At 47.8% G+C, this 27,538-nt stretch overlaps 1 protein-coding gene across 6 annotated transcripts in view; it reads right to left on the reverse strand.

Annotated features, from left to right (window-relative positions):
* UPF2 (UPF2 regulator of nonsense mediated mRNA decay) overlaps positions 1 to 27,538 on the reverse strand; it is a 124,572-nt gene that overhangs the window by 77,249 nt on the left and 19,785 nt on the right. For all 6 annotated transcript variants that reach the window (XM_077264579.1, XM_077264577.1, XM_077264582.1 and 3 more), the window contains exons 4-6: positions 20,655 to 20,815; positions 20,216 to 20,413; positions 17,300 to 17,446 (exon numbers count right to left, since the gene is read on the reverse strand). In XM_077264579.1, the coding sequence (XP_077120694.1) occupies positions 17,300 to 17,446; positions 20,216 to 20,413; positions 20,655 to 20,815 (506 nt within the window). The remainder of the gene's footprint in view (positions 1 to 17,299; positions 17,447 to 20,215; positions 20,414 to 20,654; positions 20,816 to 27,538) is intronic.

The following is a 27,538-nucleotide window of genomic DNA, read 5'->3' on the forward strand; positions in this document are numbered from 1 at the left end:
CGTCCGGTCTTCGGTTTTGCTGTGCGAACAGGACCTGCAGTGACATCGCGGTCACATGACCCTGATGACGCCGCGGTCACATGACCATGACGTCACGAAGGTCCTTCTCGGCACAGCAGCTTTGGAATCGGACCGCCGAGTGCAGCGCCGAGGAGATCGCGACGTCAGAGGGTGAGTATAACTAATTTTTATTATTTTATCATTACTATTGATGCTGCATATTGCTGCATATGCAGCATCAATAGTATAGGAGTAATCCCGCAGCGGAAACCGCGGAACAAACCGCGATAAATCTGCAGGGATAACCGCAGCGGTTTTGCCCTGCAGATTTATCAGTTCCGCTGCGGGATAAACCCGCAGAGCACACCGCAAAGTGTGCACATGGCCTAAGGCCCCACTCACACACAGTCTGCCTTTGGGCTGTTCCTGGTGATGTTTAGAACTCCACCATTTACCCCTAAAAAATGTCAGCAAATATCTCTGAGGGACGTGTTGTCTCTTGTGTATAAAAATGATTTGTTAAATAGGACCTACCATTTAATCCTCTTTTTTGTAATGATAGGTGTTATGTCTCATCTAGTGCAGATAAGCAGCTGTAATTAAGTACGGACAGATGACGGCGGTGCAGCAGGAAGGCTGAGCAGAAACAATGGACAACATAGTAGCTTGATGGCAGCAGGAGGACCAGAACTGGAACCACAGGATATAATGAGCAGAACTGATTAAACGGCAACTGGTGCAATAGAGTTACAGACTCAGATTAGAGTTTGATCAGAGTGGCATCAGTCTTTCTCAGACGTGGAGAGGGGATACAAAGAGAAAAAAAGGTTTCTCCACCTTTTCTATTATATCAGTCTGTGAAAATCGGCTCGCACTCAGACGTCATCCAAGTGGGGTCCAATTTTTTCACGGGCCCATAGACTTGCATTGCCGATTTGGACTTGTCTCCGATTTTTTTCCGTGGACCACTGGGTCTGAGGAAAAAAATGTGACATTTGCACAGCCCCATAGAATATCATAGGTACAAGTGCTATCTGTCAAAACTACGGGTGGCATTCAGATGACAAAATTGGTCGTGTGCACGAGCTCTTATGTGGAGTTGATCAGTGGGCGACTGGGTCCTGAGAAACCCACTGATCACTCCAAACAGCTGCTCTATAGCATGATGCTCAACAGACAGAAGCACAGAGTCAAATTTATGTACAGGCTTGATATAAAGTCTATTAGTCTGTATTATACTCTGTGCACAGACTTATAGAATTGCACAAATACACACAAACAGATATTTATTTATTTTACTCACTTACATAGCACCATTAATTCTACAGCACTATGTATATATACTATATATAATAATAATAATAATTTTTATTTATATAGCGCCAACATATTCCGCAGCGCTTTACAACTTATAGAGGGGACTTGTACAGACAATAGACATTACAGCATAACAGAAATCACAGTTCAAAACAGATACCAGTAGGAATGAGGGCCCTGCTCGCAAGCTTACAAACTATGAGGAAAAGGGGAGACACGAGAGGTGGATGGTAACAATTGCTTTAGTTATTTGGACCAGCCATAGTGTAAGGCTCGGGTGTTCATGTAAAGCTGCATGAACCAGTTAACTGCCTAAGTATGTAGCAGTACAGACACAGAGTGCTATTAACTACATAAAGTGTATGAGAACATATATGTATATACTCCCCAATTTTCACAGACCGTCAAAATGGAGAAACTTTTTTGCCCCCTCTCCACCTGTGAGAGAAACAGATGCCACTTTGACCACACTCCGGTCAAAACATGATCGAAGTCTGCAACTCAATATATATATATATATATTATAACGCTGGGAGCGTCACTCTGTCCGAAGCCTTTATAGACTGCGCAAGCCCAGGCGCAGTCTGGACCCCACAGAGTGACGCTCCCAGGAGATCGCGGTATGCGTAAGCACTAAACGCACACCGCGATCTCCAACGGAGAAGCAGGGACGCGCCGGGAGGGTGAGTATGCTATATTCACCTATCCCCGTTCCACCGATGCGTGCTGCTACGTCCTCCACATCCTCTGCCTGTGACGTTCAGTTCAAAGGGCGCGATGACGCGCTTAATGCGCGCCGCCCTCTGACTGAACAGTCACAGCCAGAGGACCCGGAAGACGGAGCAGCACGCAGCACTGGATCAGGGCCAGGTAACTATAGCAAGTGCCGGGGGTCTGAGCTAGCGGCGACTCAGGCACCTGACCCCCACAGCGTGCCTGTGTCCCCGCCTGCTCAGGCCGCCAGCACTCGGCGCCCAGCACAGCCGCCCGCACTCAGCACAGCCGCGCACAGCCGCCCGCACTCAGCACAGCCGCCCGCACTCAGCACAGCCGCCCGCACTCAGCACAGCCGCCCGCACTCAGCACAGCCGCCCGCACTCAGCACAGCCGCCCGCACTCAGCACAGCCGCCCGCACTCAGCACAGCCGCCCGCACTCAGCACAGCCGCCCGCACTCAGCACAGCCGCCCGCACTCATATTAGATTGCAAGCTCTTTTAAATGTTACACAAATAAATATTTAAACTTTTATTTCCTGGTTGGATGTGCCGACACATGCCCTCTCGTCATTTCAGTATCGCTGTAATGACCAGCGGGTGCGCCACCCACCAGCATGTATCCAGCCTGAACTGAAGATCGCAAGCTGTCAACGTGGTGAACTCCTATACTCCCCCCGCCCTCATTTACCTGTACATTATTCTATATGCTCTCAACTGGATGTACATTGTATATTAGATTGTAAGCTCCTAGAAGCAGGGTGTATATGGTATATTAGACTGGTAAGCTCTTAGGATCAGGGTGTATATGGTATATTAGACTGTAAGCTCCTAGGAGCAGGGTGTATACTGTATATTAGATTGTAAGCGCCTATGAGCAGGGTGTATACTGTATATTAGATTGTAAGCTCCTAGGAGCAATGTATATTGTATATTAGATTGTAAGCTCTTAGGAGCAGGGTGTATATGGTATATTAGACTGTAAGCTCTTAGGAGCAGGGTGTATATGGTATATTAGACTGTAAGCTCTTAGGAGCAGGGTGTATACTGTATATTAGATTTTACAAGGTGTATTTATCTTTTCCCTTCCAAATCAACTCTCCTGATCTTATAATACATGTAGATATAGAGCAATATGCAGCAGAACAGAAGTGATCCAGGGAAATATCCGATCGCCATAACTGGGGTCAGGAAGGAATTTTTTTCCCCCCTGAGACAGAACTCTCTGGGGGGTTTCTTCGCCTTCCTCTGGATCTTTTGATCCAGTGGCTCTCAACCAGTCCTCAATGCCCACAGCTAGTTCTGTGGTCTGTATAGGGCCTGACCTGAGTCATTGTGATCATGGTTTAATTTCTTAAAGGGCCGGTAATATTTTTATTACAGTGTTGCTTATTGCTATTCCAATAAAAAAATTAAAATAAAAAATAAAAAAGTGTCATGGGAGTTTTTTAGCATTCACTTTCCTTTTACACAGTTACAATGATAGATAGGAGTGATCATTACTACACTCAATACTCTACAAGTTGAACCAGGAATTATATGGGGGCGTCATTTACAGAAGGCAGACCACATATCTCCACCCATTGTGGTATCATAATGTCAACTCCTGTCCCTTAGTGACAGAGCCAAATTTTTTAAATCTGACCAGTGTCAATTTGTGGTAATAACTCTGGAACGCTTCAACAAATCCCAGTGATTTTGAGACTTTTTTGTGACACATTATACTTTATGTTAATGGTAAATTTTGGGCTATGTTTTGTTTTTATTTATAAAAAAAAAATCAGAAATTTGAGAACAATGTTTAAAAATTGGCAATTTTCAAACTTTGATTATCCCTTTAATCCAGATAGTCATACCATAGCAAAGCATTAATAAATAACATTTCCCACATGTCTGCTTTACATTAGAATCATTTGTAAAATTGTAAAATGTTATTTTATTTTGTTAGCATTTTAGGAGGTTTAAAAATGCAGCAGCAATTTTTCATTTTTTCAAGGAAATTTACAAAATTTATTTTTTTAGGGACTTATCCAGGTTTGACGTGCCTTTAGGGGTCCCACATATTGGAAAACCCTCAAAGGTTATACCATTTTAAAAACAGCACCCCCTGACATAATGAAAACTGCAGTCAGGTAGTTTATTAACCCTTCAGGTGATTTTCAGGAATTAATGCAAAGTGATATGACAGAAATGAAAATGTGTATTTTTACCACCTAAATGCCGCTAACTTCTGAACACATTACTACAGCCATCAGACCCTAAGGCGGCTATTTGGTCATGAATTGCCATGGCAAACAGCAGGACCACACAATCATGATCTCAGGGTGCCGACCGGGTTAAAGAAGAAGCCCCCACCCTCTTAACCATTTACATGATGTAGTCACTATTGACAGCAGCATATAAGGGGTTAAACAGATTTGACGATGCAAACACTGATCGTGGCTGATGCAGACAGCTGCTGGATTGTCATCTGTATGGGGAGGCTATTCTCATATCTCAGGTCAGTTAAACGACATATTGGCGGTCATTAAGGGGTTAAAAGTGCTATGGAGGCAGTACCCTAAAGTAGTATATGTCCTACACAACAAACTACCCGATAGAAGACTGAAGACAAGGACACAGAGCTGCAGAATACAAGAGACTCAAGTAGTGTAGGATTAGGGTGCCAAAGGCCCACCAGTAACCAACCTCAGGGCCCACCTTTTCTGCCTATAATGTGACCTTATCCTCAATCACAAATTTATATAACAGTAAACTGGGTAGGTTGTAACAAGAATAAGATGTCGCCTTTATCTGTACATAGTGATTCAAGTATATATTGCAAAGTAGTGCTCATATAAGAGGGTAGTGGCTCACTCTTGCACAGTAACCCACCAGAGGATTTTCCGGTTCTCCCGTGGGCCAGTCAAACCCTGGGTATAATATGTGTAATGTATGTAAATTTAATACCTCGTGTTTGTAGTGGCGATCTGTCCAGCTACATACGGTAGGTACAGACATAGTTAAAGCTTGGGACTGGCCCATAGTGGGAGAGGAAAGCCCTAGAAAAACAGGACTACTTCCTGATAGTCAGACAGGGAAGTACAGTATGGCGGGCAGCCATCATTCAAGGCAATGGGAGGCCTTACTGGAATCTTTTGTGGACATTCCTGCAACATCCGGAGCCATAATGCTCAGTACAGATACTACAAAGAGTGCCTTATCCTCTAGTGTACAGAGGAAGTGGAAGGGAAACCGCGTTAAGGGAAGATTGCACTGTGGAACTGGTCAGGAACACCCTGGTAAACCAATTAAAGGGAACCTGTCACCCCCCCCCCCCTATTAAAGTAAAAGAGCCACCTTCAGCAGCACTAAGGCTGCATTCTCTAAAGGTGGCTCTTATGTTTATTATCCCTAGGAAAGCTGAAATAATGAGTTTTATGAATTTCCCGCCATACCTCTATTGAGTCAGGGAGGTATGTTTTCTCCCCCTGACACAACCGCGTCGCAGCCGTCCATCACCCCTCTCTGGCCTCTGGGTGCCGCCTCCTCTCTTTCTGGTGACGTCACCGCCGCCTGCGCTCTGCTATCCGTTCTCGGTCGTGCGCGCTGCCTGGGAACTTACATCAGGTGATGTAAGGATATCGCGCCTGCGTGTAGCGGAGGCCCCAGATCCCGCGCCGCAGTGTGTTATGATTAGTGATGACGAGCGAATATACTCATTGCTCGGGATTTCCCCGAGCACGCTCGGGTGGTCTCCGAGTAGAGTATTTGTGACTGCTCGGAGATTTAGTTTTCATTGCCGCAGCTGAATGATTTACAGCTACTACCCAGCCTGAGTTCATGTGGGGGTTGCCTGGTTGCTAGGGAATCCCCACATGTAATCAAGCTGGCTAATAGCTGCAAATCATGCAGCTGTGGCAAGGAAAACAATCTCTGAGCAGTCACAAATACTCGGAGGACACCCAAGCGTGCTCGGCAAAACCTGTGCAACGAGTATATTCGCTCATCACTAGTTATGATGTATTCACACTGCAGGGCTTGGAATCTGGCACCTGGGCAGTGGAGCGGGTCACCGTGCTCCATTGAAGATAGTGCCGATGTCTCGAGAGACTTCGGCACTTCTGTCGAGGACAACAGTGACCCGCTCCACTGCGCAGGCGCCAGATTCCCAGCCCCGCAGTGTGAATACATCATAACACACTTTGGGTGGGATCTGGGGCCTCCACTACACGCAGGCATGATAATCTTACATCACCTGATGTAAGTTCCCAGGCAGCGCGCACGACCGAGAACGGATTGCAGAGCGCAGGCGCCGTCACAAGAAAAAGAGCAGGCGGCACCCAGAGGCCAGAGAGGGATGATGGACGGCTGCAAGGTGGTTGAGTCAGGGTGAGAAAACATACCTCCCTGACTCAATAGAGGTATGACGGGAAATTTATAAAACTCATTATTTCAGCGTTCCTAGGGATAATAAACATAAGGGCCACCTTCAGAGAATACAGCCTTAGTGCTGCTGAAGGTGGCTCTCTTACTTTAATAGGCCGGGGGGGGGGGGGGGGGGGGGGGGGGGGGGTGACAGGTTCCCTGTAACGTGAGGATAGTCCAGGAGGAACGGACAGTGATGCTGGAGATGTACTGTACTAAAGAAACAAAGGATAAGAAGTGCCCAAAACTGCAAGTTACAGTCTGAAGAACTTGAACTGCCCAATAAATGTTTGCTTATGTGCAGCGTCTCCTGAGGAGGGAGACCTAGAGAAAGCAGAGACCTGCTGTCTACAGGTGAATGTGATGCACCCCACACTTGCCAGCAGGGACACACTGGGACTGAAATTCAGCCGTGGTATTTGAAATCACACAGGTCCATAGTGTTCCTGCCCCCGAGCACCAGATGGGAATATATTACTAATATTACCCTGCCTGGAGAAATCAAGATTTACTGCAAGATTAATATTTCTAATAATACCTATAAGATTGAATAATTATAGTGTCAAAAAGGAGATTTTTGCGTACTCACCGTAAAATCTCTTTCTCTTAGCATCTAATTGGGGGACACAGGACCATGGGTGTTATGCTGCTGTCCACTAGGAGGCGACATTATGCATAATCTGAAAAAGATTAACTGTGGCTCCTCCTGTGCAGTATACACCCCTGGACGGCATCAGCCTTCTCCAGTTTTGTGCAAAAGCAGTAGGAGGAACGTAACATGAATAACATAATTATGCCTGTAAGAAGGCAACTATGTAACATGAATAACATAATTATGCCTGTAAGAAGGCAACTATGTACGAGCTCAAGAAAACAATATGAGAACAAAACAGTTACAACGGCCCGGAAAGGGCAACAGGGTGGGAGCTGTGTCCCCCAATTAGAGGCTAAGAGAAAGAGATTTTACGGTGAGTACACAAAAATCTCCTTTACTCTGTCGCCTCATTGGGGGACACAGGACCATGGGACGTCCTAAAGCAGTCCCTGGGTGGGAAGCAATGGACGAATATTGTGCAGACAGGCCCCTATACTTAGGGCACCGCCGCCTGCAGGACACATCTACCCAGGCTCGTGTCCGCTGAGGACTGGGTATGAACCCTGCAGTGTTTAGTAAACGTGTGTAAGCTAGTCCAAGTGGCCGCCTTACACACTTGTTGTGCCGAAGCCTGGTGCCGAATGGCCCAGGAGGCCCCTACCGCCCGTGTAGAGTGTGCCGTAATACCGGCTGGAAGAGGAGAATTCTTAAGGCGGTAGGCCTCTTGTATGGTGGATTTGATCCACCTGGCAAGGGTAGCTTTGGAAGCTGGCAGACCCTTGTGGCCGCCTTCCGGAAGGAGGAAAAGAGAATCAGACCTCCGGAAGGAAGCAGTCCTAGACACGTATATACGCAATGCCCTGACAAGGTCAAGCGTATGCAGAGCCTTCTCCACTCTATGAACCGGAACCGGACAAAGGGATGGTAGTGAAATTTCCTCATTGAGGTGGAAGTCGGACACAACCTTCGGAAGGAAGGATGGGACCGTACAAAGAACTACCTTGTCCTGGTGAAAAGCCAGGAGGGGCCGTCTGCAGGAGAGTGCTGTCAGTTCAGTCACCCTGCGTAGCGGAGTGATTGCCACCAGGAAAACCACCTTCTGGGAAAGAAGGCGGAGCGAGACCTCCTTAAGGGGTTCGAAGGGTGGTTCCTGCAATGCTGTCAGGACCAGGTTGAGGTCCCACGTTTCTAGTGGTCGTCTGTAGGGGGGAACCAATCGGGAAACCCCCTGAAGAAAAGTCCTTACTTGCGGCTTGGTAGCAATGCGCCTTTGAAAAAGCACTGAGAGGGCTGATACCTGGCTCTTAAGCGAGCCCAATGACAGCCTGGCCTCCAGACCCAATTGGAGAAAACCAAGTACTTTGGGTAGGGAATAAGGGAGTGGGATCTGGCCACGAGATTCGCACCAGGTAAAGAAAGCTTTCCAGGTACGGTAATAAATCTTGGCAGAGGCTGGCTTCCGTGCCCTGATCATGGTTCCAATGACGTCCGTCGAGAGCCCTGCCTGGGTTAGAACCCAGGTCTCAAGGCCCACGCAGTCAATTTGAGAGCCCCTGAGTTCTGGTGGTAAAACGGGCCTTGTGATAGAAGATTGTGGCGGTCGGGGAGACGCCAGGGGGCGTCTGCTGTGAGTTGTACGATGTCGGCGTACCATGTGCATCTGGGCCAGTCCGGTGCAATTAGGATGGTTGGAACTCCCTCTTGTTTGATCTTCCTCCCCACTCTGGATATCAGGGGGAGAGGTGGAAAAATATACAGAAGCTGGAACTGGGTCCAGTCCTGTACCAGAGTGTCTGCTCCGAGCGACCGCGGATCTTGTGTTCTGGCCATGAAGTTGGAGACCTTGGCATTGAAGTGGGATGCCATTAGGTCCACATCCGGGGTCCCCCAGCGGAGACAGATCTGTTGAAAAATTTCGGGATGGAGAGACCACTCTCCCGAGTCTATTCCTTGTCGGCTGAGGAAGACTGCTTCCCAGTTGTCCACACCCGGAATGTGGACCGCCGAAAGAACCGACCCTGTGTCCTCCGCCCAGCGGAGGATGTGTGACACTTCTCGCATCGCCTGGGTACTGCGGGTCCCCCCTTGGTGATTCACATATGCCACAGCTGTATTCTGATGTGAGAGGCTGCCAGTAAGTGATGGAAGGCCCTCAAATGCCAGAAGGATGGCATGAATTTCCAGGATGTTGATGGGCATGGTCGCTTCCACTGGGGACCACTTGCCCTGTGCCCTGTGGTGTAGGTGCACCGCACCCCAACCCGTCAGGCTCGCGTCGGTGGTCAGAACCTTCCATTGACCTGTGAGAAAGGATTTCCCCTTTGCTAGCGAGGTTGGCTTGAGCCACCAGTGCAGGGACTTCCTGGTTGACGACGTTAGCTGGAACTCCCTGTCGGGAGAAAAGGGATTCCTGTCCCAGGACTTGAGAATGGCTAGTTGGAGAGGTCTGAGGTGAAACTGGGCAAATGGGACAGCTTCTATTGCTGCTGCCATCTTGCCGAGAACTCTCATGGCAAACCGGAGAGATTGAGGGGGTTTGCAGAGGAGGGTGCGAACTGCTAGTCGGGAGAGCCAGTGCCTTGTCCTTGGGAAGGAGCACTAGACCCCTGGAGGTGTTGAATAACATTCCCAGGAAGGTCAGGGACTGACTCGGGGTTGGTGATGACTTTTGTAGGTTGATTAACCAGCCCATGCGACAGAGTATCGGTTGTGATTGAGACGCTGAGCTCGCAGTCCTTGAAGGTGGGAGCCTTGATGAGTAGATCGTCCAGGTATGGAACGACTACTATGCCTCTGGAGTGCAGGACGTCCATGGTGGCTGCCATGACCTTGGTGAACACTCTGGGAGCCGTGGCGAGTCCGAAAGGGAGAGCCACGAATTGGTAGTGGTCCTGGCCTATTGCGAACCTGAGAAACCTCTGATGGGCAGGTGCAATGGGTATATGCAGGTATGAGTCTTGTATGTCTATGGAGGCGAGATATTCTCCCTTCTCCATGGACGCAATGATGGACCGAAGGAACTCCATGCGGAAATGACGGACCCGTACATATTTGTTGAGCTGTTTTAGGTCTAGTATGGGCCGTACGCTGCCTCCTTTCTTGGGAACTACGAACAGATTGGAGTAGAACCCTCGGAAGCGGTCGGTCGGGGGTACCGGTACTATGACTCCTGCTTGAAAATGCGAGGAGACCGCTTGGTGGTAGGCACGAGCCTTGGCTGGCGGTTTTGGGGGGACAGAGAGGAAGAATCGGTCCGGTGGGTTGGAGGTGAAGTCTATTTTGTATCAGGAAGACACTAGTTCCATGACCCACCTGTTTTCTGTAATAGGCAGCCAGACTTGATGAAAGAGCAAAAGTCGGCCGCCTACTGGTGTGGTCTCTTCCGGAGTCCGTGAGTCATGATGAGGAGAAAGTCAGATTTTCCTCCTCTGGGCTTAGGCTGGCCTGCTTTTGACTGCTAGGTCTTGTCCGACCTTTGCATCGATCGTGAGTTGTCCCTGCTTGGGGAACGGTTACGATTTTGTGCTGGACACGAGACGGACCAGCCGGAGGAATTCCGAAAGGATCGGAATCGAGTTTGGTTACGCTTCTTGTAAGTGCGTTTAGGTTTCAGTTGGGGAAGAGAAGTACTCTTACCCCCGGTAGCATTGGATATCATAGTGTCCAACTGTTCACCGAAAAGTCTCCCACTGAGGTAGGGGAGGTGCGTGAGGGACTTCTTTGAGGCTGCGTCCGCTTTCCATTCCCGCAGCCAGAGGATACGCCGAATCGTGATGGCGTTTGATGCTATCCCCGCTACTCCCCTTGCTGAATCCAGAGCTGCATGGAGCATGTAGTCTGCTACAACTGCTATTTGAACCGCTTGGTCCGACAGCTCAGGAGCGGATGCTTGGAGAGCTTGTAAATTCTTTGCCCAGGCCAGAATGGCCTTGGCAGCCCAAACTGAGGCGAACGCGGGAGCCAGGGATGCCCCTGCTGCCTCGAAAATTGAACGAGCCATGCGTTCTACCTGCCGGTCTGCTGCGTCCCTGAGGGTTGAGCTATCTGGCAGTGAAAGGAGGGTCTGTGCTGCTAGCCTAGAGACTGGGGGGTCCACTTCAGGTGGATCTGTCCATTCCTTGGTGTCCTTCTGTGGGAAGGGGTACCTCGCCTCCAGATATTTGCGATTAGCGAATTTTTTCTCAGGCTGTGAAAGCTGCTTTTTAAGGATCGCCTTAAGGTGGTTAGAGAAAACCTTAGGCGGCTTTAGAGGTCCTTCAAAGGAAATGTTATGTTCTGGGGCCTCTGGTGGCGGATCAGAAATGTCCAGCACCCGATGGATGGATGAAATTATGTCCTCAACTAACGCTGTATTGCTAGGAGGGATTGGGATCAGGGACCCCTCCGTTTCCCTGTCTGAGTCAAAGTCTCAGATGCCTTCCAAATCCTGTGTATCACTGAGGCGTCCCCTGCTGAGTGAGCCGGGGAGGAGGCCTTCTCTGGTCGGGGATTGCGGAGATCTGCATTGTCTGTCCCTGGAATGGGACGGTCTAGATGACCTGGAGCTACGGTGTCTCTCCCTAGAGGGGGATGACCGTGTGCTATGGGATGACGCAGATGGATTTGATCTATTGGTCCTCTTGCGTCCTGGCCTAGACGTGGATGTGCCAGGGTCATCTTGTTCCTGAGTCAAGCTCTCCCTTTGCTGGGTAACGGTCATAGCCGGGGCATGACCCTGCAGAGCCTGAAGCAATGTGGAGGTTAGGTTATCTATAGACTGCGTCATAGATTGCGATATCTGAGTAGCCCATTCCGGCGTGGCATTAGACACCGAGGCATTGGCAGGGGCTTCTTGGGGCTCTGACACATTAGTTTGTATACAGTTCTGACAATGCGGGTACGTGCTACTACTGGGGAGAGCGGTCCCGCAGGCTGTGCAGAATGCATAATAGCAGTTCTGCCTGGTTCTCTTGGACCTTGAGCTCGGCAGTGCACAGAGTGCAGAAGTGCTGCCAGCAGAGGACCTTACAGGGGTAGAGAAACCTATAGGGGAGCCTTATAGGTAATATGGATTCACAGCTGAGTAAAAAACCCAGCTGTGATCTTACCCCACCAGTGTGCCCCTAGGTCCAGCGCCAAAGATCCACAGTCCTGTGCCCCCCGGAGACTGGCTGCCTGGTCCTGGTCCTGCAGACCGGGAGATGCAGGGTTAATCTGCAGCCGAAAATGGCTGCTGAGACAGAGAGGAAAGGAGGAGAAGGGGGCGGAGAGCTGGAAAAAGGCGGCAAGGCTGTGTAAAAACGCGCCCTGTCTCGATCCACCCCCTTTATGACACTGTAGAGTGTCATATTTGTCATCCGGGGGGCGGAGAGGAGGCGGCAGCTTCAGCTAGGCCGAAGCCGGGGCCTAAATTACATGCCTGAGGCCCAGAAGGGCTCCAGGCCGGCGCGAAAGTCCGGGAGGGGGTCGGATGTGAACCGGACCCCTCCGGATTTAAAGGCAGGATGGCGGTGGGGCTATAAGCGGAAGGGGGAGCCCGGTAGGGGTCTCCCTGAGGCAGTATAGAGCTGGTGCTGCCGCAGAGAGAGGGGCGCAGGGAGCCCTGTGTCTGTATGTGCCATGCCTGCCAGCACTCCCCCCGGCCCCAACAGGAGCCTGCAGCTGGGCTGGGGTCCCTGGATGCAGGCGCAGTGTGCTGGCCCATTGCTGGGAGCTGTAGAATGCTGCCTGTACAGGCCCTACCTGAGGTGTCTCAACCTAATACCCCCAGAGGGGGATAGGGAGGGTGCTGTTGTCACCTTCAGGGGCCTTTATCCTCGCCTCAACCTCAACCCAGAAACCAAAAGGAATTGGGGAAGGAGGGGGGGGGGGGGGGGGTCTCGACTTCGAACCAGCACCCGAGGGACTGGGGAAGGAGCAACATGGGGAATAGCCATCTCTACTTTAACTGGGCACCCCATAATAGGGGGCCGAGGAAGGAGCCATGCCGGGAGTCTCACAGGAGACCCTCTTTTCTTCATCTGTAATCCCGTCGGAAAAAACGGAGTAAAAATCTTTTAGGTGTGCCTACTATGCGACACTAAGCAAAAACTGGAGAAGGCTGATGCCGTCCAGGGGTGTATACTGCAGAGGAGGAGCCACAGTTAATCTTTTTCAGATTATGCATAGTGTCGCCTCCTAGTGGACAGCAGCATAACACCCATGGTCCTGTGTCCCCCAATGAGGCGACAGAGTAATAATAATATTGCAATATTACAGACATATACCAAAAAACCATAACTACGGTAAATATGACCAGCATACACAATATTTATAACACCACCGTACTGATTGTTATAGAGGTTGAGGTTAAAACCTATGTAACTTCAGATTTCTGAATCCTCATAGCGCACACTGTAAGGATTCTCAGGTGATGACATTGGGAGCAGCCATCATGTGACCGCAAGTATACGATTTTCACACCTCCGGCCACATTCTGACTAATTGTACTCGGCTTTGTGTGCTTTACTTGTATTGAGTGAGGCCGTGCACGTCTAGTCAGCATGTGACCACATGTATGCAAATTACATAATTACAGCAGATGCAAGGGTTGCAATCGCACCCAGGCCCTGGAGCCTAGAGGACTCCAAAAGTACATTTGGCCTATATAAAAAGACCAGTGCTATTAAAGACTTGCAATAATTGAGGGCCCCATTAGAGCTTTTGCTTTGGAGCCCACACTGTTCAAGTTACAACACTGCACATGATCACCAGCTCCCAGTGCAGCACCGGAGAATTCTCACAGCGAGCGAGCTCTGAGGATTCAGAAGTCTGCAGTCACATAGAGTCACATAGAGTCACTGCAGACTAGCTTCAAGCTTGGGCAACAACTCTAACCAAAACACTGTACTAAGACTGATATTACCACCATACAGTGATCATATAATGGTAATATCCATTTTACACCAGTGCTCTGCAGAGCATATATGTGTATATTGTGCAGGTTCTCGCTCTTTGTTGTCAATCATTTTCCCTTTTCCTTTGCATTCGGTCCAGACCACCATGACCTCTTATTTCATCTACGTCCCTGCAAAATGTGAAATACAAACATCTTGACTTTACGGATTTTCCAGGACCCTCCACCTTCTACCACCTCTACACAAACCACAACTTGTGATACCTTATAATACTTCGCCAGTACCTTCTTTAATAATGCCCCCCTTGAACTCTTATAGTAATGTACCTCCCTATAATAATAAAAATATCCCCTGTGCTTTCTTATATTACTAAAAATGACTCCTTGCTTCCCCATAATGATAATGATTCCCCCATTATGCCTCCTTGTAATAATGACCCTCAGTGCCTCGATAATAATCCCCACATAACTAACTAGGACAGGGTCCACATAGCCACTCTGTATTGGCAGCACTCTCTACCAGTGATATCTATACGGAGTTACTTTTTCTCGCAGGGGATCACCTATATCTCACCAATTACCACACGGTACATTGAGGAAGGTCTGCATGACCGAAACGTCTGGTTTTGTATGTATCTACCTTTTGAATTAAATACTATACTTCAGCATCTGGTGTTTGCCAAGTTCTCTATATAAATCTGTACGGTTTGGGAACCTACTTGAGCACCATCTTCCAGTTGTGCTAATGTCTTTTTCACATTGACCTTGTAGAATATTATGCCCCCACAAAGTATGATGACCCCACACAGTATGATTTTCCCACAAACCTTACACAAAGTATGATGCTCCACAGCACACCACACGTTAAGATTGCCACCATAGCCTTCTATACAGTATGATATCCACTGCAGCCCCCAATATACAGTATGAGAGGCACCACAGACCCCCACACAGTATGATGTCCACCACTGGTCCCTATAAAAAGTCTGATGTATGATGTTCTCCATAACCATCTCATACAGTATGATGGTCACCACAGCCCCCAACACAGTATAATGTATCCCATAGACCTCCAGAAGGTATCATGTCCACATAGTATGATGGTCCACCTCACAGTCCCCCATATAGTATGATGGTCTAGTCACAGCTCCCTGTATAGTATGATGGTCCACCTCACAGTCCCCCATATAGTATGATGGGCCCTCCAACAGCCCCCTATTTAGTATGATGGTATCCCCAACACCCCCATATAGTATGATGGTACAGCTCATTATATATTATGATGGTACACCTCACAGTTCCAATAAAGAAAGATGGTACCACCAACAATCCCCATATATTGTTTCATCTCATAGCCCCCTATATAGTATGATGATCCACATCACAGCCCCCTATATAGTATGATGGTCCAACTCAAAGCCCCCCATACAGTATGATGGTCCCTCCAACAGCCCCCTATATAGTATGATGGTCCCCTTAACAACACCTCCTATATAGTATGATCGTACAACCCACAGCGCCTTATATATGATGATGGTCCACCTCACAGTCCCCTCCCCACAGCCCCTCATATACTATGATAGTCCAACTCACAGTGCCCTATACAGTGTGATGGTCCCCCACAACCACCCAAAGATTAAAAAAAATCCCTATAATCACCTAATTCAAACATCTCATCCTTGGCAGCGTCTGACTCCTCTTCTATCCATTCTCGCAGTGGATGCTGGCGGCACGATGCAGAGATGTTATTGCACTGCCAATGTTACCTGTTGGTGCTGGCCTCCTGGAGGTCGCAGCCAGAAAGGACAACAGCGGCCTGCTGGGGCAAGTGACGGGGCCAGCAACTTTGTGCTCCTTCACAACTGTTAACAGTATTGGCATCTTGAGGATGCAGATTCTGATAACAAGGTAGCAGACAAGGTGGCCTACGACCAGACAGGCCCTTCTGGCATTTACCAGAATTGCCAGATGGCCAGTCTGGCCCTGGTTACCACACACACACTTTAACATTTTTAACTATAGCAAAACCAGGCTGATCAGCAAAAGAGCATTCATTAGAAGCCATATTCCTGATCATAGGCCCACGTAACCTTGCCAGCGAGCAGCTAATATCCAGTCATTACACAGTTTATGCAGACCATTAAATCACTGTTGTCATCAGCGCAATCTTAATGTTGCGGCGGCTGGGAACATACTGGTGTAAACATAAAGTCATGTTGGTTCCTTTGCATAAAAGAGTGAACCTTACAAGATATTTAGGCTATGTGCACACGTTCAGGAATTCTTGCAGAAAATTCCGGAAAAAAAACTTAAATTTTCTGCAAGAAATCTGCATGCGTTTTTTGCGCGTTTTTGATGCGTTTTTTTCCGGACATTTCCCAATGCATTTTATAGTGGGAAATCCGCAAAAAAAACGTAAAATTAATGAACATGCTGCGTTTTTTACCGCGATGCGTTTTTTTCGCGGAAAAAAACGCATCATGTGTACAAAACATGCGGAATTCATTCTAAATGATGGGATGCATATTGTATGCTGTTTTTTTGCGGTTTTATAGCATTTTTATCAGGAAAAAACGCGAAAAAAAACGCGAAAAATCAGCAACGTGTGCACACAGCCTTACGCTGCAAATTCAAGTTAGTTTTCCTTTGCCTAATAAACGTTTCCTCATTACTCAGTGAGATTTTCCAATTTTGTTACCCAAAAAAGGTTTTGAAGTCATAAAAGAGGTTAATTTCTCAGAAAGACGCTGATCTCTTGTTCCTTAATCAAAACATGATGCAAGCAGCCAAGTATAAGAACACAGAAATCCACAGTCTGAAATAATCATGAACAGCGTACCCATGAGGGTTTGTTATATACATTTCACATGTATAACTGCGGAAAGAAATCTAGGTCACCGGGAAACCAGTACGAAAAGGAAGCCTCCACTGTTAGATTTCTCTTCTGATGACAATTCACACTGCATAAAGTGCTGCCTCGGGTTATAATGGGGCAGAGGAAACTACAGTTTAGAGATCTACAGACAGCTGTGGCATTTGCAATCAGCTTTCACACCATTTGCCGTGAATCAGTGCATTCCGCTGGGCGGATGGATAAGCGGATGGTGGATTACTTAAGTGCAGGCATGTCTCCCACTGTCTATATAGCAGCGCCTCTCTACATGGACTGTACTGCTCTACTGGTGCCAGGACAAGCTCCCGCCACGATTTTATTATTCCACCCTGGGCATAGAAGCTCCTGTCTTCTACATGGACCAGACAAAGGCTCCTTCTTTCTACATAAGGGCACAACCTTCAGCAAATTCTGTGCGATCTGAAGGAGGGCTATATTTTTGTACATGAATATTTTCACAAATTGTATGCCCTCAGAAGAGTCACCAAATATTTCTTACCTTGCTCATCAAGCAGTTTTTTCGTAAGATCTTCTGCTTCCTCAACTCCTTCCAGCTCCAAGGCATCATCAGTTATATCCAAGTTCTCCAGTTCCAATTCTAGCTCTTCTGTTGTGGAGACCTCTCGGTCTTTACAGTCTTTGGAATCTGATAATTAAAAAATACATATATTTGTATTCTTCATATTATGTATTCTGTCCAAGAAGTACAGGTAAAAGTAGGGGATATTCGGCAAGGAGAGATAATCCATAGGTTATACAAGTAGTGTCCAGCAGGTCTCTTTCTCTAAGTTCTCTATGCTGCAGTTTTAGTTTTAATTCTCTTGATTATTGTCATACAAAAAAATTGCTAATTGTAGCAGTGTATTTCGTGCCAATGCTAAATTTGCTGTATTAAAAAAAAAAAAAAACACAAGAGAATATGGCACTTTTAGGACTAGTGCAAATGAGAGACTTGCTCAACTGAGCCCGTCAATAATTGAGTTAAGGCAATAAAAAAGCAACTCTGTACTGTAGGCACCATCTACAGGATCCAAAAAGACAAAGAGGATTGATTTAGGACACTGATGTATAATGGCTGGGCAAGTAATGTGAATTTTGAGAAGAAACAGAAGCAGCAACCTTATTTTCAAGAAACGAGGATGCTGTGGTGAGTTTACGGTAATACACCGGAATAGGAGTGGGAGTAGGAGAGGGCTAGACATTCAAGAGCAGGTTGCCTGGAGGACCAAATGCTTTAGAAAATAGAGTAATTTCTATCATCCCAGTCAGACCCATCCTTTGTCCTACAGATATGGTCCCCATACAGCATTGTTGTTTCTCCACTTTTCTGGAGTAAATTACATCAGCGATACATTTGCAACACAAAGTTGTTGTTTTTTTTTTTTTTTTTCTCTTCCCTTAACAATTTTGCTTATCGAAAAGTTTTAGACATTTGTGACACAAAGTTGTTTTTTTTGTTTTTCTCTCTTCCCTTAACAACTTTGCTTCTCCAAAAGTTTTAGACAGATGGGTGAAATGCAACTTTCCAAATGTCACGTTCTATTTAGCGCATCTCACTCTAAACTCTGCCTCGAGTAAGGTTTATGGAGGAGATTTCAATTTGGCACATTTTAGTCAGACATTTGCAAATTTTAAAAGCTTTTGCTGCTATTGTGCTAGAAACTCGAGAAAATGTAAAATTGATTGTCTGGTACTAGTCCCAGTTTGTGAAGATCTGGGGACCGTCTTGTAGGAAATTCTCCTGAAGTCTGATATATCTACTGAAACCAAGCGAGTACGCTAGGAGAAAAGTTTCTAGTCCTCATCTAAGACAATAGTTTCCTATCCCAAGCCACCGGTTTGTTGTGTTATTGAGGATGAGAACAGAATAGATTTTAGAGAGCAATGTTGCAGTTCCATGGATAACAACGTGGGAAAGAAAGGTGCAACTAAAGTGATAAATCAGGCAGTCATAATATAAATGCAGAATACTCTAAATTAGTATTGTATATGAACATAGTGTTAAAAGGTATTAAAAATGGAATTGGTTACAATAGCACATCTGCAGCAACTCGCTGTCCCATAGAGGCAGGACCCCTCCTATCACCATATGTGTTAGGGTACCGTCACACATTGAAATTTCCATCGCTACGACGTTACGATTCGTGACGTTCTAGCGATATCGTTACGATATCGCTGTGTCTGACACGCTACTGCGATCAGACACCCTGCTGAGAATCGTACGTCGTAGCAGATCGTTTGGAACTTTCTTTCGTCGCTTGATCACCCGCTGACATCGCTGGATCGTTGTGTGTGACAGCGATCCAGCGATGTCTTCGCTTGTAACCAGGGTAAATATCGGGTAACTAAGCGCAGGGCCGCGCTTAGTAACCCGATGTTTACCCTGGTTACAAGCGTAAACGTAAAAAAACAAACCGTACATACTCACCCGTCGGTGTCCTTCAGGTCCCTTGCCGTCTGCTTCCTGCTCTGAGTGCCGGCCAGAAAGTGAGAGCAGATCACAGCGGTGCTGCGCTCTGCTCTCACTGTACGGCTGCACTCAGAGCAGGAAGCAGACGGCAAGGGACCTGAAGGACACCGACGGGTGAGTATGTACGGTTTGTTTTTTTACGTTTACGCTGGTAACCAGGGTAAACATCGGGTTACTAAGCGCGGCCCTGCGCTTAGTTACCCGATGTTTACCCTGGTTACCCGGGGACTTCGGCATCGCTCCAGCGCCGTGATTGCAACGTGTGACCGCAGTCTACGACGCTGGAGCGATGATTATACGACGCTGCGACGTCACGAATCGTGCCGTCGCAGCGATGAAAATTTCAATGTGTGACGGTACCCTAAGGCTATGTGCACACGTCAGGATTTTGTCAGGCTTTTTCATCAGGTTTTGTAGCCAAAACCAGGAGTGGGTGATAAATGCAGAATTGGAGCATATGTTTCTATTGTACTTTTCCTCTAATTGTTCCACTCCTGGTTTTGGCTACAAATCCTGATGAAAAATCCTGACAAAATCCTGACGTGTGCACATAGCCTAAAACCTATCCAGCATTATTTGGAAATTAGGATTTCGATCAAATACATATTAAATAGTTATTCCCATGGCGGAGACCAGGATAATGACAAACATCCAAGAGTGACTCAGCTAATCCTATTTAGGTCTATGGGGGTTACAGAAATAGCGTAGCTCCCCCGTCTCCATAGTCTTAACGCCAGTGGTAAGATCCAGCATGAAGTTCTGATCCCCGTCACAAAAGGCAAAAATGGTGATAACCCTTTAAGTAACAGAGGTATAATAATCATTTTAGGAAAATGCATGCAGGTCATATGCTGTTATGGCGGTCTGACCTAGGCCTACCAAGCACACAGAGCCCCAGCTATTGCCTGCAGATAGTCCAGTAGTGCTGTCGACATACGGATTTACCTTTTATATCATCTTTGCCGCCATCCTTGGCTTGGAAACTCTTTTCATTGTCTTTAAATAATATAGCCGGGACAAAAGCTTTCAGGTCAATCAAGTTCTCATAGAAATTTCGGGCGTCTTCATCTTCCCAGATGCCACCTTCCAAATCATAATCGCCCGGCTTCCCAGGTGTGAATATGTCAATGCCAGGTACATGTTCTGTAAAAACAGGGCATATCAAAGTGCAAAACATTAAAATTTAAAGACACAATGTCAATCTGATATTCACAATTGATACGGTATTCTGAGTACACGACCACTGGGCATTAGTCCTTCAGTAAAGTCATTCAGTAAAAAAAAAAAAAAAAATAGTGGAAAGACTTGAACTTTACAGATCTACTCTGCTATACAAACACACTGTACATGATAGAAGTATTTTTCTATAGGTATGTCCTGATACCTTCTGGCATTGGTTTATCTTGAGGAAGCTCAGGCATATTTTCATCTAGAAGATCAGCAAGGGATTGGGAGTTTGCCAATAATTTCTGATAAGATGTAGCAAACTCCTCATATTGCTTGTGTCGGTCTTCACTCAATTCCCCCTTTGTGTGAAGTATACGTCTGCCAAAGGGAAAAAAAAAAATAAGCCTGCATTATTAATAAACTTAACTAGAGACTGAATAAAAAAAAATAATGCACTGTAAATCCATAAAAACTGTTAAAATAATGCTCTTTATTGATATAATTAAAACTTCACAATCCAAGTAAAAAAAAAAAAAATGTAGAAAAAAAAACAACTTTCAGATGCAAGCAACCTTAACCCCTTATTGACCTATGACGTTTATATAACATGTATATCTGTCATAGGTTGCCTCCCGCTCTTTGGTGCGGGCTCCGGCGCTGAGCCTGCACCTTTTCCAGCACATGATAGCTGATATGTGCCCCTAACAGCCGAGGGTGGATTTGCGATCTACCCACGGCTCTTAACTAGTTAAATGCCGCTGTCAATCTCTGACAGTGGTATTTAAAGGGACTCTGTCACCTGAATTTGGAGGGAACAATTTTCAGCCATAGAGGCGGGGTTTTCGGCTGTTTGATTCACCCTTTCCTTACCCGCTGGCTGCATGCTGGCTACAATATTGGATTGAAGTTCATTCTCTGTCCTCCATAGTACACGCCTGCGTAAGGCAAGATTGCCTTGTGCAGGCATGTACTACGGAGGACAGAGAATGAACTTCAATCCAATATTGCAGCCAGCATGCAGCCAGCGGGTAAGGAAAGGGTGAATCAAACAGCCGAAAACCCCGCCTCTATGGCTGAAAATTGTTCCCTTCAAATTCAGGTGACAGAGTCCCTTTAAATCGAGCAAACCGAATGCACGTCTTATCTCTGTTAATCGGCGCTCCTGTCACATGATCGCTGGGTGCTGATGGGTTGGCATGACAACCAGGTCTGCAGGACCCCCGTGGTTGTCATTGCCAAACTGCTAAGAGCTTTGCCCAGTGCAGTCGTGCTATGTGTAACACAAGCTATCAGAAGATCGCAGCTTCAAGTCTCCCATGGAAACTATTGAAGCAATTTAAAAAAAAAAAAAAAAAAAAGTTTTTAACCCCCTCATGACCTTGGGATTTTCCGTGTTCGTTTTTTGCTCCCCTCCTTCCCAGAGTCATAACTTTTTTTTATCTTTCAGTCAATATGGCCATGTGAGGGCTTATTTTTTGCGGGACGAGCTGTACTTTGAATGACATCATTGGTTTTACCATGTCGTGTACTAGAGAATGGGAAAAAAATTCCAAGTGCGGTGAAATTGAAAAAAAAGTGCAATCCCATACAGGTTTTTTGTTTGGCTTTTTTGCTAGGTTCGCTAAATGCTAAAACTGACCTGCCATTATGATTATCCAGGTCATTACAAGTTCATAGACACCTAACATGTCTAGGTTCTTTTTTATCTAAGTGGTGGAAAAAAAATTCCAAACTTTGCTATAGGAAAAAAAAAAAAAAAAATTGTGCCATTTTCCTGTAGCGTCTCCATTTTTCGTGACCTGAGTTTGGGTGAGGGCTTATTATTTGAATGCCGAACTGACGTTTTTTGTGATACCATTTCGGTGCAGATACTTTCTTTTGATCGCCCGTTATTACATTTTAATGCAATATCGCGGCGACCAAAAAAAACGTAATTTTGGCGTTTCTAATTTTTTTCTCGCTACGCTGTTTAGCGATCAGGTTAGTCTTTTTTTTTTTTATTCATAGATCGGGCGATTCTGAACGCGGCGATACCAAATATGTGTATATTTGATTTTACTTTTATTGTTGTATTTTGAATGGGGCAAAAGGGGGGTGATTTAAACTTTTATATTTTTTTTAATTAATTTTATAAATTTTTAAACTTTTTTTTTTTTTACTTTTGCCATTCTTCAATAGCCTTCATGCGAGGCTAGAAGCTGGCACAAATGGATTGGCTCTGCTACATAGGAGTGATCATCAGATCGCTCCTATGTAGCTGAATTACAGGCTTACTATGAACGCAGACCACAGGGTGGCGCTCACAGCAAGCCAGCATCAGCAACCATAGAGGTCTCAAGGAGACCTCTGGTTACTATGCCGACGCATTGCTGACCCTCGATCAGGGGTCGGCGATGAGCGCATTTCCGGCCGCGCGGCCGGAAGCGGTAGTTAAATGCCGCTGTCAACGTTTGACAGCGGCATTTAACTAGTTAATAGCGGCGGGTGGATCGCGATTCCACTCGCCGCTATTGCGCGCACATGTCAGCTGTTCAAAACAGCTGACATGTCGCGGCTTTAATGTGGGCTCACCGCCGGAGCCCACATCAAAGCAGGGGATCTGACCTCGGACGTAGTATTAAAAAAGGAGATTTTTGTGTACTTACCGTAAAATCTCTTTCTCTTAGCCTCTAATTGGGGGACACAGGGCCATGGGTGTTATGCTGCTGTCCACTAGGAGGCGACACTATGCATAATCTGAAAAAGATTAACTGTGGCTCCTCCTCTGCAGTATACACCCCTGGACGGCGTCAGCCTTCCCCAGTTTTGTGCAAAAGCAGTAGGAGGAACGTAACATGAATAACATAGACATGCCTATAAGAAGGCCACTATGTACGAGCTCAAACAACAATATGAGAACTCAACAGTAACAACAGTCCGAAAAGGGCAACAGGGTGGGAGCTGTGTCCCCCAATTAAGAGGCTAAGAGAAAGATTTTACGGTGAGTACACAAAAATCTCCTTTACTCTGTCGCCTCATTGGGGGACACAGGACCATGGGACGTCCTAAAGCAGTCCCTGGGTGGGAAGCAATGGACGAATATTGTGCAGACAGGCCCCTATACTTAGGGCACCGCCGCCTGCAGGACACATCTACCCAGGCTCGCGTCCGCTGAGGACTGGGTATGAACCCTGTAGTGTTTAGTAAACGTGTGTAGGCTAGTCCAAGTGGCCGCCTTACACACTTGTTGTGCCGAAGCCTGGTGCCGAATGGCCCAGGAGGCCCCTACCGCCCGTGTAGAGTGTGCCGTAATACCGGCTGGAAGAGGAGAATTCTTAAGGCGGTAGGCCTCTTGTATGGTGGATTTGATCCACCTGGCAAGGGTAGCTTTGGAAGCTGGCAGACCCTTGTGGCTGCCTTCCGGAAGGAGGAAAAGAGAATGAGACCTCCGGAAGGACGCAGTCCTAGACACGTATATACGCAATGCCCTGACGAGGTCAAGCGTATGCAGAGCCTTCTCCACTCTATGAACCGGAACCGGACAAAGGGATGGTAGTGAAATTTCCTCATTGAGGTGGAAGTTGGACACAACCTTCGGAAGGAAGGATGGTACCGTACGAAGAACTACCTTGTCCTGGTGAAAAGCCAGGACGGGCCATCTGCAGGAGAGTGCTGTCAGTTCAGACACCCTGCGTAGCGAGGTGATTGCCACCAGGAAAACCACCTTCTGGGAGAGAAGGCGGAGCGGGACCTCCTTAAGGGGTTCGAAGGGTGGTTCCTGCAATGCTGTCAGGACCAGGTTGAGGTCCCACGTTTCTAGTGGTCGTCTGTAGGGGGGAACCAATCGGGAAACCCCCTGAAGGAAAGTCCTTACTTGCGGCTTGGTAGCAATGCGCCTTTGAAAAAGCACTGAGAGGGCTGACACCTGGCTCTTAAGCGAGCCCAGGGACAGCCTGGCCTCCAGACCGGATTGGAGAAAACCAAGTACTTTGGGTAGGGAATAAGGGAGTGGGATCTGGCCACGAGATTCGCACCAGGTAAAGAAAGCTTTCCAGGTACGGTAATAAATCTTGGCAGAGGCTGGCTTCCGTGCCCTGATCATGGTTCCAATGACGTCCGGCGAGAGCCCTGCCTGGGTTAGAACCCAGGTCTCAAGGGCCACGCCGTCAAATTGAGAGCCCCTGAGTTCTGGTGGTAGAGCGGGCCTTGTGTTTGAAGATCGTGGCGGACGGGGAGAATCCAGGGGGCATCTGCTGTAAGTTGTACGATGTTGGCGTACCATGTACGTCTGGGCCAGTCCGGTGCAATTAGGATGGTTGGAACTCCCTCTTGTTTGATCTTCCTCACCACTCTGGATATCAGGGGGAGAGGTGGAAAAATATACAGAAGCTGGAACGGAGTCCAGTCCTGAACCAGAGCGACTGCTCCAAGCGACCGCGGATCGTGTGTTCTGGCCATGAAGTTGGAGACCTTGGCATTGAAGTGGGATGCCATTAGGTCCACATCCGGGGTCCCCCAGCGGTGACAGATCTGGCGAAAAATTTCGGGATGGAGAGACCACTCTCCCGTGTCTATTCCTTGTCGGCTGAGGAAGTCTGCTTCCCAGTTGTCCACATCCGGAATGTGGACCGCCGAAAGAACCGACCCCGTGTCCTCCGCCCAGCGGAGGATGTGTGACACTTCTCGCATCGCCTGGGTACTGCGGGTCCCCCCTTGGTGATTCACATATGCCACAGCCGTGGCATTGTCCGATTGTATTCTGATGTGAGAGGCTGCCAGTAAGTGATGGAAGGCCCTCAATGCCAGGAGGAAGGCACGAATTTCCAGGATGTTGATGGGCATGGTCGCTTCCACTGGGGACCACTTGGCCTGTGCCCTGTGGTGTAGGTGCACCGCACCCCAACCCGTCAGGCTCGCGTCGGTAGTCAGAAACTTCCATTGACCTGTGAGAAAGGATTTCCCTTTTGCTAGCGAGGTTGGCTTGAGCCACCAGTGCAGGGACCTCCTGGTTGACGACGTTAGCTGGAACTCCCTGTCGAGAGAAAAGGGATTCCTGTCCCAGGACTTGAGAATGGCTAGTTGGAGAGGCCTGAGGTGAAACTGGGCAAATGGGACCGCTTCTATTGCTGCCCCCATCTTGCTGAGGACTCTCATGGCAAACCGGAGAGATCGAGGGGGTTTGCGTAGGAGGGTGCGAACTCCTAGGCGGAGAGCCAGTGCCTTGTCCTTGGGAAGGAGCACTAGACCCCTGGAGGTGTTGAATAGCATTCCCACGAAGGTCAGGGACTGACTCGGGGTTGGTGATGACTTTTGTAAGTTGATTAACCAGCCCATGCGACAGAGTATCGGTTGTGATTGAGACGCTGAGCTTGCAGTCCTTGAAGGTGGGAGCCTTGATGAGTAGATCGTCCAGGTATGGAACGGCTACTATGCCTCTGGAGTGTAGGACGTCTATGGTGGCTGCCATGACCTTGGTGAACACTCTGGGAGCCGTGGCGAGTCGGAAAGAGAGAGCCACGAATTGGTAGTGGTCCTGGCCTATTGCGAACCTGAGAAACCTCTGATGGGCAGGTGCAATGGGTATATGCAGGTATGCGTCTGGTATGTCTATGGAGGCGAGATATTCTCCCTTCTCCATGGACGCAATGATGGACCGAAGGGACTCCATGCGGAAGTGACGGACCCGTACATATTTGTTGAGCTGTTTTAGGTCTAGTATGGGCCATACACTGCCTCCTTTCTTGGGAACTACGAACAGATTGGAGTAGAACCCTCGGAAGCGGTCGGTCGTGGGGATCGGTACTATGACTCCTGCTTGAAAAAGCGAGGAGACCTCTTGGTGGTAGGCACAAGCCTTGGCTGGCGGTTTTGGGGGGACAGAGAGGAAGAATCGGTCCGGTGGGTTGGAGGTGAAGTCTATTTTGCATCCAGAAGACACTAGTTCCCTGACCCACCTGTCTTCTGTAATAGGCAGCCAGACTGGTGTGGTGTCTTCCGGAGTCCGTGAGTCATGATAAGGAGAAAGTCTGAGATTTTCCTCCTCTGGCCTTAGGCTGGCCTGCTTTTGACTGCCAGGTCTGGTCCGACCTTTGCGTCGATCGCGAGTTGTCCCTGCGTGGGGAATGTTTACGATTTTGTGCTGGACGCGAGACGGACCAGCCCGAGGAATTCCGAAAGGATCGGAATCGAGTTTGGTTACGCTTCTTGTAAGTGCGTTTAGGTCTGAGTTGGGGAAGAGAAGTACTCTTACCCCCGGTAGCATTGGATATCATAGTGTCCAACTGTTCACCGAAAAGTCTCCCACTGAGGTAGGGGAGGTGCGTGAGGGACTTTTTTGAGGCTGCGTCCGCTTTCCATTCCTGGAGCCAGAGGACACGCTGAATTGTGATGGCGTTTGATGCTATCCCCGCTACTCCCCTTGCTGAATCCAGAGCTGCGTGAAGCATGTAGTCTGCTACAACTGCTATTTGAACCGCTTGGTCCGACAGCTCAGGAGCGGATGCTTGGAGAGCTTGCAAATTTTTTGCCCAGGCCAGAAAGGCCTTGGCAGCCCAAACTGAGGCGAACGCGGGAGCCAGGGATGCCCCTGCTGCCTTGAAAATTAAACGAGCTATGCGTTCTACCTGCCGGTCTGCTGCGTCCCTGAGGGTTGAGCTATCTGGCAGTGAAAGGAGGGTCTGTGCTGCCAGCCTAGAGACAGGGGGGTTCACTTCGGGTGGATCTGTCCATTCCTTGGTGTCCTTCTGTGGGAAGGGGTACCTCGCCTCCAGATATTTGCGATTAGCGAATTTTTTCTGAGGCTGTGAGAGCTGCTTTTTAAGGATCACCTTAAACTCTGGGTGGTTAGAGAAAACCTTAGGTGGCTTCAGATGTCCTTCAAAGGAAATCTTATGTTCTGGGGCCTCTGGTGGCGGATCAGAAATGTCCAGCACCCGATGGATGGATGAAATTATGTCCTCAACTAGAGCTGTATTGCTAGGAGGGATTGGGATCAGGGACCCCTCCGTTTCCCTGTCTGAGTCAAAGTCGCAGATGCCTTCCGAATCCTGTGTATCACTGAGGTGTCCCCCTGCTGAGTGAGCCGATGAGGATGCCTTCTCTGGTCGGTGATTGCGGAGATCT

Source organism: Ranitomeya variabilis, chromosome 5, assembly GCF_051348905.1.
Source record: "Ranitomeya variabilis isolate aRanVar5 chromosome 5, aRanVar5.hap1, whole genome shotgun sequence".
Lineage (NCBI taxonomy): Eukaryota > Metazoa > Chordata > Amphibia > Anura > Dendrobatidae > Ranitomeya > Ranitomeya variabilis.